The sequence below is a fragment of the Ursus americanus genome, chromosome 18 (assembly GCF_024610735.1).
Source record: "Ursus americanus isolate L20-20 chromosome 18, mUrsAme1.1.p, whole genome shotgun sequence".
NCBI classification, from domain to species: domain Eukaryota; kingdom Metazoa; phylum Chordata; class Mammalia; order Carnivora; family Ursidae; genus Ursus; species Ursus americanus.
Genome location: NC_142144.1, coordinates 29,453,547 through 29,476,225, shown reverse-complemented (window position 1 = coordinate 29,476,225; position 22,679 = coordinate 29,453,547). Strand labels below are relative to the sequence as shown.

Below are 22,679 nucleotides of genomic sequence, written 5' to 3'. Positions count from 1 at the left end.
ACACTGTTTTAAATCAATGTGTCCTCAGAGTGAAGAATTCTTGGCTTCTTCAGAAGGGTGCCATTTTGGGTGTCCTTATTGTTGTTGCCTATGTGAACTCCATTAATTCACATCATTCTAACTTTAATGGGAGCCATGATATTTTTTAGCAAAATTAGTTCAAAATGGTCTCTGTCAAAAGAGAAAGCTCTAGCTTCCCTAAAATAATAGCCTCTAGGCTGCTGAGAATGACCACAGGCTGTGACTTTGGCCCCTGGCCACTGGCAATTTTAGATTCTCATCAAAGCTGGGCAGAAAGACCCACTGAGGCATGGTGCCTATTTCTCAAGGACGTTTTTGTCCTTTGAAGCTTCCTTGCCTGGTCAGCTGGAGCCAGTTTTGTAAAACTTAAAAGTGAAGTTTATCCCCATCCAGCAGTGACCATATTCCATCACCATCCCTTTTCAGAATCACTTAAACAGAGACTCTATAATCAGTAATTATTTTTGTATTTGTCTTGGGTTGATTAGGAATTGTAACACTTCTCATAAACAAGAGGAAATTAATAGAAAAATCATTGGAAACATATGAGAAGGCATTGATCCCTTCATTGAACAACTCTGATTTATAACATACTTACCTGCCTAGAAATAGGAGCCCTATCTCAATGTATTACCAGGAAACAGCATTGTCTGTCAATATTTCCCTTTTCCCCTATGTTTCGATCTGATATGGAAATGGACCGTCTTGTATTTCTTATTCTTGAGGTACTCTGCTGGCAAGAGTTTGTCATAATACAGAGTTACATGTACGTACATTTTGGTAGCTCATCCTGGTTTTCATATGTTTGACCTGGTGTTTGTTTTTAGTTTCTCAAACCTGTTGGGCGATTCAAATCTTTGGAACCTTTGCTCCTGCTGCTCCCTTTAGCCAAAATGCTTCTCTTATCCTCCTCTACCTTTATTTTAATTAACTTGAATAGCCATCTCTTCTAAGAAACTTTTCCTTAACTTTGTCTCAACTAGGGCTGCATTATTATTTTTGTGGACTCTAAGCAAGTTTGCTTTTGGGGACCCCTTTCTCTATGTAAAAAAAAATTAATTTATATTTTACAATTGAATGGTATAAAACTGAGTTTAATAATATATATTAATTTTTTTCTGCCTAGAAACCCATTTTCTGGTTTTAGAAGAAATTAAGAACTTTGCATAGGCCCCTAAAAGTATTGTGGATCTTCAGTACCATGTCGACTGTGCCTAATGGATAAAAGATTTATGTATAGTATAACTAATGTATAAGAGATCTCTGACCCCAAGAGTTAGAGTTAGAATTGATTACTCATTTGTGCTGCCATTATCCCTCTTATTTCCTTTTTTTTTTTCAGAAAGGGAAAGTGAAAAGAGAGCCTGCGTGTGTGAGCAGGGGAGGAATGGCAGGGAGGGGCAGAGGGAGAGAGAACCTTAAGCAGGCTCCATGCCCAGCGTGTAGCCCAATGTGGGGCTCAATCTGACAAACCTGAGATCATGACCTGAGCCAAAACCAAGAATAGGACACTTAACAGATTGTGCCACCCAGGCACCCCTCTCTTACTTCCTTTTATGTTTGTACCTATAACCCATTGTTATTCTTATGTTTGTTTTCTAGTGCCTTCTAGATAACTGTCAGCCCCTTGAATATGGGGTATCTGACCAGTTGGTTGCTTCTAGTTGTGCCTAATGGGATACCTGGCATGAATTAGGGACTCATGGATAAATGAATGAATGATAAGATATGTTCTGATATTTTGAAACTTTGGGCACAAAGAAACTCAAATTTACAACTCTGTACAAGAATCTTGGTGGCTGTTGTATGTGGCACTCCTTCAAAAAGATTCTTACAACTTCTGCTTCTTGGAGAATGTAGTAAGATGTACTTTTCACTGTTCCTCCCCCTAAAAACAGCTAAAAATCTTAGATTTTATATATAAAACAAACATAAGGAAACAGAAAGGTAGAAGGAAAAGGTACACTGTCTAGGGACCTCAGCATACAAGAAACAACACAATAGTGAGTTTCTAAGATTTTCTTTTTGGCTCCTCACAGACTGGATGTTGGAGAATCTGGCAACCAACCCTGAGAACACCAATACTCACAGACAAAATAGCCCCAAACAAAGCTCTAGCCAAGGAGTCAAGAAAAGGGCAACCTAGGAAGACCAAAAACTTTTAGAAAATAACCCTTGACTCCAGCCAAACACCACAGAAAAAATTAGTCCTATCTCTACTACTGGGTTGGTGAAGGCCAAGTGGAGACCCTGGACTTCTACCCTTAGCAGGCTATTAGGAGACTCCTCCAGACTCCTATTAGGGTCATGTCAAAGAAAACCAAGGGGGAGCCAGAACTTTATTTCATGCAGGGCAGTAATGAGTAGTCCCCTACGTCCCAGTATCAGAGAACATGTGGGGAGTCCTGACTCTCATCCCTACCGGGGAGTACTGAAGCACCCCTGTTTCCCCCTCACTGGGGTGGTATCAGAGGAGGCTAGCAGAAAGTCAGGAGTTTTACCACTACTCAGTAATCACAAGGCCACCTTCCCACAGTGTCCATGGAGGCCACATGGGGAGCTATAAAGAAAAAGATACCTCTCCCCCTCTCAGCCAGGATGTCAGTGAAGGCCTACTTGAGGTCCTGAATTTCATTTCTGTCTAGCACAGGGGCCCCTCCCCAACCGGGTGTCATAGAAGACCAAGTAAAGAAGCTGGACTTCCTCCTTCACATGTCAGGAACAAGGGGGCATTCCCCATACCTACTGGAGGAATATCAGAGGAAGTATGATAAACAAAAAGTTTAAACAAGATCTTGAGCCTTCTAATGTAACAACCCAAGGTTTCAATCAAAAATCACTCTTCATACCAAGAACAGGGAAGATTTCAAACTGATTTAAGAACAACAAGCACCAATACCCAGATGACATAGATGCTAGAATTATCTGACAAGAATTTTTAAGCAGTCATCATAAAAATGCTTCAATAAACAATTACAAACATGCTGAAGCAAATGAAAAAATTATCTCAGCAAAGAAATAGATAATGTAAAGAAAAAGCAAATGGAAATTTTAGAATTAAAAAATACAACTGAAATGAAAAACTCAGTGGGTGGACTTAGCTCAACACCAAAATGAAGATGACAGAGGAAAGAATCCGTGAACTTGAAGATAGAATAGTAGAAAATACCTAATCTGAAAAACAGAGAAAATAGACTGAGGGGGAAAAATTAGTCTCAGAGGTATGATGAACTAAAACAAAAGATCTAATATTCATGTCATTTCCCAGGAAATGAGAGAGCATGTTGAAAAGTATTCCAGGAGTAATAGCTGAAAATTTTCCCAAACTTAGGGAAAAAACCATAAACCCACAGATTCAAGTAGTGAGAAATCTCTAAGCAGAATAAACCTAAAGGAATCTATGCTAAGACACATTAATAGTCAAAAGACAAAATACATATCTGATAAGAGATTTGTATTCAGAATATAAAAGAACCCTTGTACCATGAAAGTAATAAGATAAACAACCCAATCAAAAAAACTGAAAGATTTGAATAGATGTTTCACAAAAGAAGATACAAGAATGGCTAATAAGCACATGAAAAGGTGCTCAATATCATTTGTTATTATGAAATGAAAACCACAGTGAGATATCATCTCATAACCACTAGAGTGACTATAATAAACAATATAGGCAATAAAAATGTTAGGATGTGGAGAAATGGGAATTCTTACGGTGTTGGTGTCAATGTAAAATGACATAACCACTTTGGAAAACACTTCCATAGTTCTCTTAAACATTATTTAGCATATGACCCAACAATTATACTCCTGGTATCTAATCATGAGAAATGAAAACATATAGCTACATAAGACTTATACACAGATGTTCTTAGCATCATTACCCACAATATTGGGCACTACCTAATATTGGATTCAGCAAAAATTGGAAACAATCTACATTTCCACAAATTGGTGAAGGTGCTATAGATAATGCAATGGAATACTATTCACCAATAAAAAGGAAAAAATTACTGATATATGCATTATGACATGAATAAACCTCAAAAACATTGTGCTAAGTCAAAGAATCCAGGTGAAGAAACCATATATTGTATAACTCTATTTGAATCCAGAAAAGGCAAACTTGTAGAGACAGAAAGTAGATTAGTGGTTGACGTGGCTAGAGGAGTGGTAGGGTGGTCAGGGAGCTGATGGTGAGGAAGAGGATTCTTTTTGGGGTGAGAAAAAGTGCTAAAATTGTTTTATGGTGACAATTGCACAACTTGGTAAATTTACTAAAATAGCATTGAATTGTATTCTTGAGATGGGTGAAATTATATGATATGTAAAGTATGCCTCAATATAGTTAATGATTATATTGCATGTTTGTATAATATCTCTGTATGCATGTAAAAAACTGGATTGTATTTGGGGCCAGAAGAGTGAAGATAAAGGAGAATTTTATATAATACCCCAAAGCTTGTCTTATAGTCTACATTTCATTGTTATTTTTTCTTAATCATCTGGAGAAACCATCTAAAATACTAGGTGCCGATGCCTTTGCTTTTTCTGGTGCCCAGGCTTACCTTGAGGTGATTAAAAGTTAATTTTCTTTTCAGATATATGGCACTGTATTTAGTTGGTGCAAACAGAAAGACTCTAAGTCATAAACACTGATAAGTAAATTCTCAGGTATTTTGGTTAAGTGAGGGTAAAATGTAAAGAAGAAGTGGTTGCCGGATCAGCTCAATGTGTCCCTAACATATGGATTCTTTTCTTATTGCAAAAAAATAAATAAATAATTCTTCCTAAATCCCAAAATAAAATGGAGAAATGGATTTATTAATGGGTATTATTTTATAACCGATAAGATCCAATTTTAATTGAAAAAATTAAGTTGCCTAAAACTTAAATAATTCAAACACTGTGATTGGTGTGGACTTAATACCATGCATTAATGTTAAGTTTCATCAGAAAAAGTTTTAATGAAGTGAGAAATTGGTATCTGAAAAAAAGAAGGAAATGTTTTGTAAAGCTTCATTCTAGAAAAGGTAAAGAGGACTTAAAGATAGAATTAAGTTAAAAAACCATTACTTCCTGACCTTTAAGAAAAGTGCAGTCAGCCCTTTACATGGACTGCCAGCCCCTCTGTCGCTTTTCATACCACCGCCCATACCAACTATGAGGAAGGATGACACGGAAGCAGAAGAGACAAAAAACAATAAAAAGAGCAGATACTGGAAACACATTAAGTGTTGCTTTGGATAGAGAATAAAAGGTGTAGTGGAAAATTCTTTTCATCTGGCCTTGGAAGTTTTATCAAAGTCTAAAACCTCTACTTGGTTGTTTGCTTAATTTTGATTTTTCTTCAACAAAAAATCTAATGCAGGAGTATTTTCGGTTCAAAGTTGGAAAGATATTCTAACAGATACTTAAAATAATCCACTGTTGCCTAGCTACTCCATTCTTGTAAAATAAGAGGTTTTATTATGGCGTCAGTGTTTTGTGTTTAGGACCACACACACACACACACACACACACACACACACACACACAGGGCTGAGGGAACTCAGTGAGAGGGATCAATGATGTATTATTCCAAAATAGTTAATAGCCGTGTAGTCAAGGGAGCAAGGGCAAGAGTAGGCAGGGAAAAGAAGCTGGGATTAGTGCCTCAATACTCAATGTCCCCTCCAAGGCAGAGGCAAGGACAGAAACAAACAAACAGACAAACAAAAGAATCAGGCGCAGACGGAGGAGATCCGTGAAGGATGGACAACAACAAAATCGTGGCATGGGAGCAGCCTGCTGGGGTAAAGCACCGCGCAATTCCACACAATTACACTGTAGCTTTGTGCACGGGGGGCTCCCTACCTGTCCTTTAGACTCTCAGACTGTTCACGGCTAGTATTTACATTTCTTTTCCCTAGAATGATGACTACTCCGACTCTACTGTACAAATCACTATTTGCATTGTTTGTCCACAGCTTGTTTACCTGGAGAGCAGCTGATATTTTTACATAAAGACCCAAGGGACTGCTAAACATGTGGTTCTTACACCAGGTTACCTATTTCTGTTTCAGCCTGGAGACAGTTGGAGACGCCGCAGCCTTGCTACATGGTGTAAGAAATGGCTGTAGGAAACAACACTCAGCGAAGTTATTCCATCATCCCGTGTTTTATATTTGTTGAGGTATGTGCGTTTGCCTTTACGGACAAATTGGAATAATAGTAGTTTTGATGCTGAGAACTTGGATTATAATGTAGAGTTATTTGACAAATTTTGATAGCACAAATATTGGTAGAGAATAAATTATGCAAAATGTTCCTTGAATGGGAAGCCATAGAATGAGAAGGTTCATCTATGGGGTACAGAATAATTGTGTTTTATTATATTCTTTTTATTTTCAGTGGTGACTTGAGTGTATTAATTATGAATGCAGCATTTTAGGTTGTTTTTTAAAAATAAGTATCATGTTTCAGGAATCAACAAACCAGTTGGTTTACAGATGATGTTAGTTGATGGACTTTTGCCTTGCAGCCCAAATAAAGAAAAAAAAATCTTAGAATTGACTATTTCCACGGGGTATTTTTCTTTAGTGGGGTATTGAGAGCTTGTGTAATGTGCAATTTCTTTTGGTCATTAATGATTTTGTTGAGTTGCTCCAAGTTTGTACCAACAAACGCTTCTCCAGCATCTTCTTGGTTAAACTTCTTACACCCCTTCCCCACTGTATCTCCCTCTCTATAACGTTTGCTATAGAGGAGACAAAGACATAGAAATTTTAGGAAGTCTGGAATGATCTGACGCAAAAAAAGAAAAAGCTAGCTACTCCAGGCCATCTCAAAATAAGATGTCCCAGGACCAGCTGTAGCATGTTCTTGTTATGGGAACTTTTTGGCTGAATGTGGGAGGAACGTGCATGTTGGTCCACTTAATTACCTATGTGAAAACAGTCAACAGTTGAGGTGAACCACTAATTATATTAGCAAAAATGTACTTTCAGTACCTAAGTGTTTAAACACCTCTATGGATCAGCGCAACAATATTTTTATCTTCTACCTCTTGAAGTAACCTTAGCTATCTATATAGTCTGTTGGGTGATTTTGAGCATTCTGATTTTTGACCAAATATATTTTTGGCTGATCCTTGAGTTTCACCTTACAGACATCCTTTGGTAGTTTAGATGAACAAGTATTACTTGATTTATTTTCTGGTGATATGTGTGAACCTGTTTGTATTGCAGAATTAGGTGGAAATAGGACATTAACCTGGGACAGAGATGTTAATAAAAGTCAGGATACGTATAGACTCAAACTATGTTGAATCTCTGAAAGGGTAAATGAAGAACTCATCTCTCAACAGAAACACATATTTCTTAATACTCTTCCTTTAACTTGACCCTTTAACTTGTTGTACCTAATACTCTTCCTTTAACTTCCTTTATTCTTGCTTCTAAGGCCAAGAATAACTCCATTCAGACAATAACTATACCTTATGTATATCATGGGTTCTAGTTACTATTGTTCATATCGAAAGTATAATGAGGGCAAAAGAGTCCTTTCTCATGCTGCTCATGGGGAAGAGGGGAGAAGCCTGTGGCACCGTATCTGTCTTTCAACGTTAAAATCCTTTTTCTTTTGTTGTAAGAAAAATAAATTTGTAAAGTAAGCTGGGGAAATTAGAGAATAAGTCATCTGTCATTATCTTTATCCTCCTGGTAGCAATTTTATTTTAAATTTTCCTGAAAATCGAACAGGAGCCAAACCTCAAAGTAAGAGGTTTAATTTATTGCTGGAAGGTCTATCTCTGAAGATTTTCAGCTCTCTAACATATGAACGATGAGCTGACTGGTAGAGCAAGCAGAAAGAGACATAAATCAATCTTTCTGTGCCTTAACCTGGAACAAATATAAATATAAATATAAAAATCTGGGAGAGGAAAGGTAGTTTATTCTTTTTCTTAATGCATTGTCAATTTTATTTTGCATGGAAGTTAAAGGTACATCAGGTGTACAATTTAATGATTCAACACTTACAACACCTGGTGCTCATCACAAGTGCACTTCCTAGTATTGCACTGTCCGTTAACGAACTGGAATTTAAATTAAAACATTTTTAAAAAAAAAGATACATCAGTGACTTCTCTCAGATATAGGCAGGAGAAGGAAAAAGAGGAAGTAAAGTAAAATAAAGTAGAAATTGAGAGGGGAGGAGGTCTATTTCAAGGTGGCTTTCATGATTCTGCTGTATTTCATCTGTCAAACACTGTCGCATTATTTACAATACCCACAATATGATAACAACCCAAGTGTCCATCCGTGGATGAATGGATAGAGAAATTGTGGAGTGTACACACAATGGAATATTCAGCTATAAAGAATGAAATCTTGCAATATATGACAATATAGACAGAACTTAAGGGCATTATGCTAAGTGAAATAAGTCAGAGAAGACAAATACTGTATGATCTCTCTTACACGTGAAGTTAAAGAAAAAAACCCACTAAGTTCATAGATATAACAGGTTAGTTGTTGGTGGGAGTGGGAAAAATAGGTAAAGGGGGTCAAAAGGTAAAAAAGAAAGAGAAAGAAAGAAAGAAAGAAAGAAAGAAAGAAAGAAAGAAAGAAAGAAAGAAAGAAAGAAAGAAAGAAAGAAAGAAAGAAAGAAAGAAAGAAAGAAAAAAAATTGGGCGGGGAGGGGCAGAGGGAAAGGAAAAGAGAGAATCTTAAGTAGGCTCCACGCCCAGTGGGGAGCCTGAGGCCTGGCTTGATCTTAGGACCCTGAGATCATGATGTGAGCCGAAATCAAGAGTCGGATGCTTAACTGACTGAGCCACCCAGGCAACCCCAAGTTTTTTTAATTAAGAAAAAAAACTTTTAAATATTTCTTCTGAGTTGGGCAACAAAACTTTGAATGAAATACAATTGGGGGTGGAGGAACAAAACAAAACAAAAACACACTTACTGTTTACCTACATTATGCCAGGTATTAAAATGGGAATATCCAAAAACTTGGTCAAAAATAACTTGGTTAAAATATCAATTTGATCAGTGAATATCTTTTCACTATTGCTTCTTAATTATGAAATAATTCAAACAGAGAAAATAGAACAGATACCCCTGCACCCACCATCAAAACCAAATCTTAAAATTTTGCCATAGGTGCTTCAAGTATTTTTTCAAGGAAAATAAAACATTACAAATATGGCAGAAGTCCTCCTGTCCTGGACCTGGAAGGAACTGTATCTGTGAAACTGGAGGCTTTATTCCCCTGTATGATTCTCATTCATATTTTCATATTTTCCCTACATATCCACATGTTCATAATTCATATCTTAGGGAGATTTTACATAAATGATACCATATTGAACTTTCCTTTTGCAACTTGCCTTTTCATTCAGCATTCTGTTTCTGAAATTTACCCAGATCATCTGAAATTTATCCGGATCAGCAATGCATTCCTTTTAAATTGTTGCATTTTATCTCATTGCGTGAATACACCTAGTGAGAAACAGTTTGCTTGGTGGTGGTTGTTGTTGTTGTTGTTGTTGTTTTCTTAACACTTATTTTACTCTTGCAACTTTCTTTTGCAGAAAACATTCTTTTTTTCAGTCTCCATGTCCATGTGTGCAAGAGCTTCCCTTGGATTGACTCCTAGCAGTGGAATTGCTGGGGCATGATTACATTTTCCAGTTGTTTGCTTCAGTATAAGAACAATATTGGTATTTTTGTATCTGTTTACTCTAGGAAACTTCGTTAAACTCTTTGTTTTAGGAGTGTGTCTGTGTATTAGATTTTTTTTCAGATAGTCATATCATCTGCAATTAGTAGCACATTTGTTTCTTCCTTTCTGATTATTATGACTTTTTCTAGTTTTTTGGCTTTGGTTAAGACCTCCAATGTAATGTTGGATAGAGGCAGAAGTAAAAGACATCCATGCCTCATTGCTGACTTTAAAGAGAATATATCAGGTGTTCCTGCATTAAGTTATAAATATGGACTTTCATCCTTTTTTCTTATTTTTTTTCCCCCGTTCTCTGCCTTCTAGAGGAGATTACTTCATTTGTTTTACCCCCCCTTATGTTGTAAATTATAGATTCTATTTATTTTGTTTGTTTCAAGTTTTTATGTAAATTCCAGTTAGTTAACATACGGTGTAATATTAGTTTCAGGAGGGGAATTCAGTGATTCATCACTTACATACAATACCCAGTGCTCACGAGTGCCCTTCTTAATACCCATCACCCTTTTAACTCAACCCCAGCCACCTCCCCTCCAGCAACCCTCAGTTTGTTCTCTAGAGTTAAGTCTGTCTTATGGTTTACCTGTTACTGTTTTTTTCCCTATGTTCATCTCTTTTGTTTCTTAAATTCCAGATATAAGTAAAATCATATGGTATTTATCTTTCTCTGACTGACTCCTATTCTTTTAAAGCTTCCTCTTTTAAATGTATAAACATAACAAACAATAAGATTAACCAATAGCTATTTGCTTCTCTTAAACAATAATGTTCTTAAGTCATTTTGAGATCTTGGGTGTCATTCTTGATTTTTATGTCTTCCTTAAATTTTTTCACTAATGTTTCAGTCCTGACTCCTTTGAATTTACCCACATATTCATTTTCTTTGCTCATCATTCCTCCCTTTATTCCTCTCCTTCCTTCTGGGTTTAATTTCCTCATGGAACTTTCAGCATGGGTCTAGTGAATTGTAAGCATTTGTAATATTTACCTGAAATAGTCTTTATATTATAATTAATCTGGAAAGGTGAATTCTGAATTGAACAGTTTGTTCTCCACCCTCAGAATTTCCAAAGTGTTAATCCATTTCCCTCTGTGAAGACCTTTATTACTGTTCTTGATAGGTAATCCACATTCTGTCCAGTAGCTTTGACATTTTTCTCTTTCCTTTGATGGTCTGTAATTTCGTATATGTCTAGGTGTGAACTTTATATTGCCTAGAACTTATTTTATATCTTGGGTATGAAAAGTCATGTTTGTATCAATTCCATAAAAGTCTCAGGCATCATATCTGCAAATATTCTCGCTCCTCTGTGCTCTATGTTCTCTTTCTCTATTCAATATGTACGATCTTCTGTCTTTCTGTATTACATGTCTCTTAACCCTCTTGTTTTTTAATTTCTAGAAGTTCTATGTGCAAAAATCTGCCTATTTGTATAGTGTCCCCATGCTTACATTTTCATTTTTTATATCCTTTCAGATTATTCTGTTTTCTGAAATTCTTGGTATTCTAATCCTCCTGTATGTTGTATCTGCCATCTCTAGTTCATGGTGGATTGTTTACTTGTTTATTTTTGTAATTTTTTGGCTCATTGTTTAGCAGAGCTTGCTTCTTCTATAGGATTCACGTGCGCCTTAGATTTTAAGAGTATCTCTTAGGAGGGCTTTTGCATGTATGTTTCTCTTGGGTTTAGGCTTCTCTATTCAGAACCGAAACTTGGCAATACCAAAGTATAATTAGCTGAAGTTCACCTTCCTTGTAGTCTTCCTATGCCAGCAGGTGGATTTATAGAGAACATTCTTTCTCTGAGTGAAAAGCAAGGTTCAGGAATGCCAGCTTTTATACTCCAGTCCTCACATCCTGTCCCCATGGACATGAAAACCCAAACCTTGTTACTGAGTTGGACATGTACCCCTTTCTCTACACCAGTCCGGGTCCACTATATCATCAGTTTATTGGGTTACCACTCTTATTTTCAGTACCCTTTTCAATTCAGCTCATTTATGAATGAAAAGAATAAAAATACAGGCAAGCCATTGCTTGTAGATGTTCGCAGTGGAATGTTTTCATTTCTCTTTGTTCCATGAATGTGTACATTCACTAAACACTTACTTAGTGCCTAGTCCTCCCCCCATGGCATTATGTGTTTTGCCCTTTTTGCATACTCTACATGCTAACCAGGCTTCTGTAACTTGAATCTCATCAAGTATTTCTTAGAGCCAGGATTGCTGGGCCATGCTTCACGTGTGTGGGGGATGGAGGATGGGAATGCGAGCACGTAGTGTGCATAGTGGAGCACCGATGTACATTTTCTTGGTGGTATTTTAACTATGTGAACAGAGAATTTTAATCGGGAGATGTTTTACTTGTGGTAGTTGGTGAGGTGAGTACATACCAGTCAGCTTCTAAAAATTCAAAAGTGATGACCAAGGAAGAGGCTGCCTGGGACCCATACAGAATGCTGAACTGGAAGTAGAGAAATGCCCTGACCAAGCAGCATGCAGCGCGGAAGGTCTCATGGTGGTAATGAGTCAGGAGAGCATTGCTCTGAGTAATCCCTTGCTGTTACCAAATAGGAACTAAGATGTCACTGGAGAGAGAACAAAGTTTGTAGATGAAGAGAATACATATAGAAGATAATGGGCTGAAAGAGAGGGGATCAACAGTGAGAGGGCAGCCAAGTGCATTGAGAAGCATGATTTGTAATGGGCAACACAGGTGCTTCCAGAAACCAAGCCCTTGAGTGTTAGATAATTCAGGAAAATGTCTCTTTTGGACATCTCCCCGTGTCTGCTAATCCTTAAAGTGTACTTGCCACGCTGGCCAGAGCCTCTTCAATGTCACTGACAAGTGAATAGTGATTTTTAAGGGCGAGAATATAAACTTTCCTATCACCAAGAGTGAAATCCAGAATTACTAAAATTCAAGATGGTCCACGACAAAATTTCTAACCCACAGCTTTCAGCTCTTACCAGATCTGGTTCTACTGGAGTGAGTGAGAAACAGCGAATGCTGAGCTAGACAAAAGCTGAAGAAAGAGGCGGCAGGAAGAGCAGAAAATTAACAACTTTTAAGTGAACATGGGGACATCTACTTTTGCACCCTCATTTTTACTCCTTGAAATCAATCATATGAATTTGTGGTGAGGATAAAGGTACTTACCACAAACTACCTAAGAAGTAAAAAATAGTGATCAAAATAATCAAATATTCGCTGTGCGATTTTCATCCTTCGTCCTTTTTTTTCCCTTTCTTGTCTTCCTCCTTCCTTACCTCCTCCTCTCTCTTGGTCTCTCAATATATTTCGGACCCCCTCTCCTGTCTTCCTGCTTTCCTTCCCTCCCATTTTCTCTCTTGTCATTTCAGCAACACCTCTCCCACTTGAGGATCAACAAAAGAGGACTTCCCTGAGGGGAAAACACACTCAAATTGGTGACAGAAGTATAATTTTTTCTCTAAAAATAAGGACATGTGCTAAGATCTCTCATGCTTCCCCCCAATCAATCAATGTACTTTTTCAAAATATGGAGATATTTTGGGTCTGAGCTATCCCTCTTGACAAATCTTTCCTGATACCAGTGGATTCTTCTCAAGACAGTTTCATTGCATTCTCTGTAAAATCATGAATAACTCAAACAGTCAAGTCTCTTTCAAATATATTCATGCTAACAGCAAAACTCTAAGTGGAGCTTAGCTTCCTCGGCAGACAATATTAAGTACCAGGAGTTTGGACATAATGAATGCAATTGTTGCTTGATATGTACAGATGTGACAGTTTTATCTTTTTGATGGTTGCTTGTACTTGCGATTTTTATTGCCTGTTTTGACAACTCATTTTTCTCAGCTGGAACCTACCAGGTGACTGTTATAAATGCCAGCCTGAAGATAAATAATCTCATGAAGTTCTTCAAGAACTTGATCGTTCTGAGTGTCTTTCTTCTCTGGGGCCGGAAGTGAAGGCATTGCTCATTATCATTTTGGGACGATGAGTGCTGTTTCTAGGCCTCTCTCCTTTTGTGTGCCTTGAACTTAAGAGTGAGTCTTGGCCTTGCTTTTGTCTCTTTACCTGCAGGTGCTAAGATTTAGCAGATCTGACCCCCTTGTTCCAGAGACTCAGATTGCAACTAAGATTTTTGTATTTAAGTCTCGTCTAGAACTTGCCAAGGAGAAAGTATCAAAATCTTATCCTTAGGCCTAGGTGGGGTACAAAGAGAAAGTAAGTCGATATGAAAGGCAGTGGGTTTGTATCTCAGCTCTGCCATTTACTGCTGCTGTAGCCTCGGACAGCTTCTTTGGACCTCAGTTGCTTTACCTGTGAAATGAAAACAAAAAAACAAAAAAACTTCTTCTTGGGCATTTATTTGAGAAATATATGAGGTAATGCACCTGAAAGTACTTGCCAAGTAGTAAGTGGTTAATAGACACTAGCATAAAAATAATTAAAAGTTAATAGCTCCTATCTAATGTAAAACACATACAAAACCAACAAAGATGAAAAGCAAGGCTAACCATACACACACACAGACACCCTGACCCTTAGAGAGTTTAATATGGCAGTTTAACCCCCAGATGTGCAACATTGCTGGGCTTCAGGGGATGAAGTTTAAAAAAAAAAAAAAAATATATATATATATATATATATATATATATATATATTAAGATATTACTGGATAAGGTTTCAAACAAAGCAATGAAAAATCTGTTGGTCTTTTAAATTGCAATGACAAATATAAGTTACAAAGTACTTTCCTGTACTTTTTCTTATGTAATCACCACTTTGACTAGTGTTTGCCGTATGGAACAAAAGGACAATGCCAACATTTAGGTATCTCTTATTTTTCACAGTATCAAAATACCAATGTTGATTTTAAAGAGAAGATATGGTTGCCATCACCCTTCATCTTTGTCCTCAGGTGCTCTTCCAACTGAATGAGGGTTCCTCAGTTCTACAGCATTGAGTTTCAAATTGGATGTTTGGGGATCATGGGCCCCATTAAAATAAATTACCTTCGGGGAAGGGAAGTTAGAACTAAGAAACTAGATCTGGCTCCGGAGGACAAAAGATCAAGAGAGGAGGAGATATGGTTCTGGGGGGAATCAGATGGTTGGACTCCAAGGGAAAGACTAGGAGCTGCGCCTGGGACCCTTCCAGTCCCTTCTATCTGAAATCACTCCCACCATACGCTCCTCCTGTTTTCCCTACTGGTTCTACTCCTTCACTCACCTGCCCTTTCAAAGATAGTAAAATGCCCAACCTGACCCTGGGGGAAAATACAAATCTCTAATAAGTGTAAGAAAAGATGTGCAGTCTCACTGGTGATCTAAAAATGGTAATGCTAGTAACTATAAAATATCATGGAAGGATTTTGAATAGGGCAGGGATGCGGTCAGAATGAGAGCCACTTTGCTCTTGTTAGCATTCTAATGAAATACACAACTCTCTATATATCTCAGCATCTAAGTTATACAGATTTCAGATTTTTTTAAATATGAAAATACTGTTATGATACCATTAACTACACACCATATTTGACGTTTGCATGGTATATTCTATTAGAGAATTGAGTACTGATAATATCAATAGGATAATATCGACCCTATGCAATAGGGATATGTCTTCACATTTTAAATTTCAAATGAAGAAACTGAGGTACAGAGAAGTTAATTGGCTTGCTCAAGGCCACATTGCCAATAGGTGTTAAAGTTGAGTTGTTGTTGTTGTTGTTTTTTAAGATTTTTATTTATTTGACAGAGAGAGAGGCAGCAAGAGAGGGAACACAAGCAGGGGGTTGGGAGAGGGAGAAGCAGGCTTCCCTCTGATCAGGGAGCCCGATGCGGGACTCGATCCCAGAATGCCGGGATCATGACCTGAGCCGAAGGCAGACGCTTAACGACTGAGCCACCCGGGCGCCCTAAGGTTGGGATTTTAATTTAACATTACTTTACCTTATGTTCCTTCCACTGCATCTATGTAGGCATAATGATTGGTCTCATAGTCAGATAGAAGAAGTGAATCTTCTACAGTGGAGAACTAACATGGTTAGTTCTATTTGATAAATTCAGAGTCCAGAATTCAAACATGCAGCAATGTTGAAATGTGAATTTCCCTTTCTACAATATGCCATTCTTTCAGAGCTTGAAGAGTATTACAGATGGTCCCTGATTTACAGTGGTTTGACTTAGATCAGAATGCAAGATGATCCTATCTCACATATAAAAATATAATTTATAGGAATACTCACTTATAGAAGGAGGAAGTAGAAAATAGCAGTCTGTAGGGAGAGCAGCTTGGCACCGTGCACTAGATCTTCAAGACTTTGTATTCCCCTTGTGACCCCCCCAAAAGCACTCTTAATCTGTGCTATAGAAATAATCATGGATGTGACAGATTTTGTGCAAGATGATTTACCATTAAAATTGTGCATGGTGGAAAAGGAAAGCCCCTACTATTAAACTTATAGGGGGATTTAAAAATTTTTGTCCATTCAGAAAGTACAACACTGCATCCCTAAAAATGATATTGTAGAAATATATTTAATGCCATGAAGAAATATTCAGATTAGATAAGAAGATGAGTGAGAGGGGTGTAGGTTCAAAACAGTATACAATCAGAGTCTACGTGGGCTTCACCAGACTGTGAGTGTAGACGACAGTGACATTATCAGTAAGAACCAAAATCGCACTGTCTGGTGCTCACAGCTGGTAACCACGGATTCCAGCAGCCCCAGTCTTCGCTACCAACCGCACTCACGAAGCAGCCTTTGGCTCTTGTTACTCAGAGAACTAGAGAATTTACATCCACTCCGGCCGGTGCGTATCCATTTCCTTAAGCAAAGAAGCCACATACAGGTGCCTCACCCTGCCATTGTTAACATGGTTCACACTGGGGATGCTGATATCTGAGCCACTGTTATGTTCTCTACACTGAGGGTGGGAAGGAGCCCTGCTCTCAAACTCACCATCTCATTTCAGCACCTGAGCATTAGTGGGCTGCTGCTGGGTCTTACGTTTTGGGCTACAGCCCTTCTGTTCACCGGACTCAGATGTGAATCCATGTACTTGTGGAAGGACCAATACCTACGGCAGGCACACCCGTCTCCTCAACCCTAACTTGCCTTCCATTTTCTCCATGCAGATTAATTCATGGTTTTGGGGACTGTCAGCCTCACCAAATTCTCAGACATGTCAGGTGTGGTAGGGTCATGGCAATAGACAGTGCAGCTTCCAGCCAGATAATCTCTCTATTCAGATACTGCAGACCAGATGTAAAATACGATGCCCTTCTGGAAATATGTGTGGGTACCTATATAACTGTATGCCCAGGGAAAAAAAGAGGTATGCATAAAAAACCGTGTTCATTTCTGGGCATTGGGATTAAATGTATATTTTTTTGCGTGGAACCTACTTACTTTTTCCATCAGAAAAAATGAAATAACTGCTTTTTAAGATTACACTAAGTTATTGATATGTGTAGTGTAAAGTACAGAATTCTTTATACAAAGATAGAAACTGGTTACTACTTCTTCTGTAATTTGAAAATTCCTTATATTCACAAAAAGTCCAAAGTCTCACATCATTTCTCAGAGTGGAATTAATTGAAACAATAGTGAGAGTTGCTTTTTCTAACACTTGATTATTTTTTATAACATATACTACGTGGATTTCACCAACACCAAGCCTTAGGGGGCATAACTATAAATAATTATAATCATGCTTTAATTATTGGTCTTGTTTAGGAAAATATCTTCGAGTGCTCTGAATTTCTTCCTTCTGGTTATAGGTTGATATATGGAATTGTTCACTATATAAAATAATGATCTTATTTTCAGTTTTAAAACTGTCTTTTCTACACATATATTAATGGAACTGTTTTTTTCTACTCAACTGGGAGTTCTGGCCAGAGTGTCCACCCGTGGTTCTCAGGCTCTTTTGTGCATGTTTTATCAGTGGAATAAATATAAGCCCCATTCCCACCCCCATGCACCACGACCTACAACATCTCTCCCCATGGTTGATGATAAAGGTATAAACCTTTAGTGCAAAACAGGGATTAAGATCACTTATGCAAATGTCCCTTGTTTCAGATAAGATAACTGAGATTCAGAGAGGTTAAGTGACTTGTCTGAGATCACACAGCTGGTTATTTACTGAGTTGGCAACCAGACCTGTAACTCTTGACCCTGTCATAATCAATAGCAAATTAGTTATTCACAGCCAAATGATTTCAAACGCAGAAGCTATAAACATTTGGAAATAATTTTTATACAAGAACAATTATATAATGTATAATGTGGTCTATCTTAATATACTTACTACAATATGAGGAGGAGCCTTCAGGAATAGTAGAGCCCAAAGCCTACAAAGATTCTGTAAATGCCCTGACTCACCTTTGGAAGGGGTCAAGAAAACATCCCAGAGGAAGATCCTTTTACACCAATACCTAAAGACTAGTGAGGCAGTACTCAAGTGAAGGAGTAGGCTCGTGGGAGGAGTGCTCCGGGAGGGAGGGGCAGCTTGGCATGGGCCAAGACCTGAGAAGGTACCAAAAATGTGAAGAGCTGCGAGAGTTTTATTAAGGCTAGAGCTTAGAGGATAAGACAGGAAGTAGTGACAGGAGACTGGTGAGGTAGGCAGAGGCCAGGTGGAGAGATACCTTGCAGGCCACAGTAAGCAGTTTATCCTCAGGGTTTTGGGAAACAAGAGTGCTTCTGGATATTTTAAGTTTATGCCTCCCCTGGTGATATGAAATGGCAGGGAAGTTGATGAGATCCTAGTGCCGCAAAGAGGAGCCATGAGCTCAGGTTTTCACTATTTACAATAGACACCCTCTCTCCCCAGACTAGCCTCCTTAGTGACCAACAGGTGTCATAGCCCTCGGGCCCAGAGTGCCCACGCTCCCTAATACGTAATAGATTAGAAAAATGTGAAAGGGACTGCAGTGTTGCAAAACTTCTGAGTGTAGAAAATGTCCTTTAGAATTACTGTATCACCCTTTACTGTAACCCAGGAAACTTCGAAAAAGACAGTCGCAACCATTGGTCTCTCTTTGAAGTTTCCCCGAGCAGTACTGGTTTAGATGCTGGTTTCCTGTAGTAGAGGTTTGAAGACAGTTTTTCCCTAAGATACCTGAGCAGCATATGTAAGTACAGTGACTTTGTTTTCTGTCCCTATGTCAACTCTTGCACCCTGTTTTCCTCATGGGTTCACTCCTGCTCATCGTGCCGTGTGTCGGAAAAGTATGGTCTCTCTAACGGAAGGGCATCGGAACATTGTGCTGCTGACCCATGGTCACTTGGATGTATCCATATTTAAAGTGGCTTTCCAGAGTTAGACCTGTGAAGTGCTAAGCCATGCATATGCTCATTATATTCTCTTTATGAACAACAGCTTATATTTGAAAAAATGGGACATAGGAAAGTAAAGTCCATCTAGAGCCAAGTTAGAGACTTTTCTCTCTGAGACACGGATTAGCTGACATGGGGATGGCCTCACTAGGGCAGTATCTTCACAGTGTGGCCTGAGGACCCCCTGCTTTGAACTGATTGGAGTGCTAGTTAAAATTCAGATTCCTGAACCCAGCCACTGATCTTAATCAGAATGGGGGAGAGAGGTGAAAGAGACACATTTTTCTCGGTTTTTCAGGTCATTCTTATGTGCAGTAAAGTTTGAGAACGAAATAAAGCAGTTTGTGTGTTCACACCAATACAGCAGTTTGTGTGTTCACACCGATAGACCCAGTTTAGCAGGTGCTGGCAGTACCCTGCCCATTTGCCCTAGATCTGTCCCAAGGGCTCTAGCATACAGTCCTGAACAAACATGCAGTTTCTCTCTTGTCTGTCCTCTGGATGGGGCCATTCTCTACCTGTAGAAGCATGCTAGACCTAACAAGTTGAGTAGCCATGATTGCCGAGATACTCCCAGTGACCCTTGACCTGTGAAGAAGGAGTGATGGTGGATGAACTGTCCTCAGTGGGACCATTTTGAAAGGAGTCTGATATACTCTCGGAGAGGTCTCCGGCAAGGGAAAATGCCTGTAGTTGTCTGTAGTAATAACCTACTCATTAATATACCTTTATTGGCTTTCCTCCCTTCCTTGGTTTCCTCCCCCCACCCCCGAATTCCCCACCCCTGCTCCCTCCCGCTGCTTCCTTCCCTGTTCCCTTCCCCACTCCCCCACCTGCTTCCTGAGATCATTTCACCAATACTCTGCTTGCCCCCACATCATTGTCTCAAGATCCACTTTCGGGGGGAGAAGGGGTGATGCAAACTAAAGCAGAGAATATATATGAAGTAGAAAAACTTTATTCCAAATTAGAGGACAAGACTTGAAGAATGGAGGGCTAAAAAAATTTTTAAAGAGATTTGATGAAGGAGATTTTATTAAATCTACCCAATTAAAATTGAGTCAATTTAGGCAATTTTTTCCTACATTGTCTGCTGTCATTTCTGTGTGGGTGTTCATCCTTCTATGAAATCTGATGTGTTCAACATCCTTCCCAAAGAATGTCAATCACTTGATATTAAATCCTGCAGCTTTTCCTTGAGGAAAAAAAAAATCTTCAGATTTTCTGGAGATGAATATTAATTTTGTATATACACATGGAATTTAGATAACTTAGGAATTAATTTTCTTTTGATAATAGACAAAAATACTGGTTAGCCGAAAAAGGGTGGGAGTATTTTAAACCATTATTTTCCCAGGAACTACATGTTATTTCACTAAGAATTTCAACTGTATGTTACTAAAATATAAGTTCCTCTCAGCTGACAGTTGTTTAAAAGCATCTTCAGCATCTCCTAAGACAAACACTTTGAAGCTGAAATTTGGTGTCTTTCTTTTCAGCTCTAAAGGAAGAGAACATGGTATTTTTGGGAAAGGTTTAGATTTGAGGGTTTGACAAAATAGCTGTGTCACCTTCAGCAAATTACTGAACATCTCCAAGTTTCCGTTTTCTCGTCTATTAAAGGGTAGTAGTAATAATAATAATAATGATAATAATAATAATAATGCCTGCTTCACTAGGTTGTTTTGAGGATTAAATAGAGTTTTTAAGGCTCCTAGCACACGGCACGTAGCTACTCACCACTCATTAGCTCACATGACAACCCAGCTAGAAGCGTGCACCATGACAAAGCCAGTATTTTATCAGTTCAGGAATGCTCTCAGGGTTTTTTTCATGTATTTTTATTTAACTTGCTCTATTCTGTCATCTTTGTTCAGTAACTGTCTTGGACCGAAGGAGCATTATCTATAGAATTCTCTGTTGCCACTGTCCGTGACCCGCGAACATTCGGCTGACTTTGGCACGGCCACTAGCTCAAGTGAAAACTCAAATGACTGACTTGTCAACCTAATGACATGTGCAAAATTCAACTGTTTTTTTGCTTTCTGCAGAAATTAGTCTGTTTTCACAGAACTGAATAAAAAGACAAATCATTTTGACATCCTTTAAACACGAGATGCAAAATAGCCAGTGCACCTTGTCCAACCAGTTTGGGGGTTTATATGCCTCTCCTTGCCCCTAAAAAACAGGCTGGGTTATATGAACGTTTTCCTTTTGGACTGATCCTTCACGCTTGCACTGTATGGACAATGGCAAGTTCTCTGACACTAGTTCCAAGTGAACTCAGGACTTCGGTGGTTCATTCGATGTGTGTAATGTCACCACTTAGGCTGTTGCCTCTTTCCTGCTGCAGAGAATTTCATGTGAAGTTCTCAATGGCAAATTCCACTTTTCATTGTGCAAATATTTTATTAGTGAACATATTTTTATTGTATATATTTCTAATTTCCTCCCAAAGGACTGTCTTTCCTTGTCTTTCCTGTGGGGTTATGTATGTAGAAGTCTTAACACTCTCTGGAGGGCAAGAATGATATCTTTTTTACCTTCATATTTCTTGGTATCTTTTATAGAAAAATGGTTTGTTCAGAATATATGCTTGTCTTAGGTTGGATTCTTCCAGAAACAGACTCAAAAACAAAGATTTGAGTGCAAGTAATTTGAAAGTACATGTAGAGAGCAGGGAAATGGCGAAGGAGTGAAACTAATAGAGGGTGCAGTGAAGAGCAGGTGCCAATGTGGAGACCCGGGGTTCAGTGCTGTTGGAAACTTCTGGAAGGTTGCCTGGAATATGCCTCAGCGTTCCCCATAAGGAGGGAGAAAGTTGCAGTATTCATCCTATGGTAGCTGCATCGTTGTTTGAGGTTTAATGCAAGGGCATTGATTCCTGGGCGCTTTGGCCAGCCCTGTGTGCAGCCAGTGCTCTCTTGCGCCTCAGAAAACCCTCAGGCAGGGAGTGACTTTATAAGAAAACAGTGAGGACTAAAGGACTGTGGGCAGGGCTTTGGCCACCTCTGCTATAACGCTTAATAAACTCTTATTGTACAGAATTGAATGGAATTTGCCAAGAGCTCTCAGAAAGAGCAAATGACCCTAAAACCTGAAATCGTTGATTTTTGCTCATCTTCTGCAGATACAGATTTTCAGCAGCATCAGCTTTCTCAGGACTGAATGATTTGGGAGTGGTGCCATTTACAAAAGCAGCAGCAGGGCAGATTTTCTTCTAACTTTGTCACACTATTGGTATGTGTTACAGATGGAGCAATAAAAGTACTCTTTATACTTCTTAAACTAAGCTATATGGGATCTCAGTGGAGACTTAGAGCATAAAGACTTCATGGTCCTTTGGAATCAGTGCTAGGCCAGAAGTCAGGGAGTTGGGGTTTTCTTCTCCCTTCTAGTGTGACTTCGTAGCCATGTGGTCTTGCAGAAATCCCTTTGAAACTTCTAGGCCCCGTTTTGCTGATCTGTAAAATACACAGATTGAACACTAAGGTTTCTTCCAACTTTGAGCAAGATTATCCTATGAAATAAGGCAGTGGGACTTGTATTTGTTATGCAGATCAAGTAGGGGTTAAGAGAAAAAGTACAGAC

General features: G+C 38.6%; 1 protein-coding gene across 9 annotated transcripts in view; it reads left to right on the top strand.

Annotated features, from left to right (window-relative positions):
• Positions 1–22,679, top strand: part of PLPPR1 (phospholipid phosphatase related 1) — a 578,428-nt gene that overhangs the window by 457,187 nt on the left and 98,562 nt on the right. For all 9 annotated transcript variants that reach the window (XM_087869513.1, XM_087869509.1, XM_087869512.1 and 6 more), the window contains one exon: positions 6,087–6,196. In XM_087869513.1, coding sequence (XP_087725639.1) covers positions 6,134–6,196 — 63 coding nt within the window. In that variant the 5' untranslated portion in view covers positions 6,087–6,133. The remainder of the gene's footprint in view (positions 1–6,086; positions 6,197–22,679) is intronic.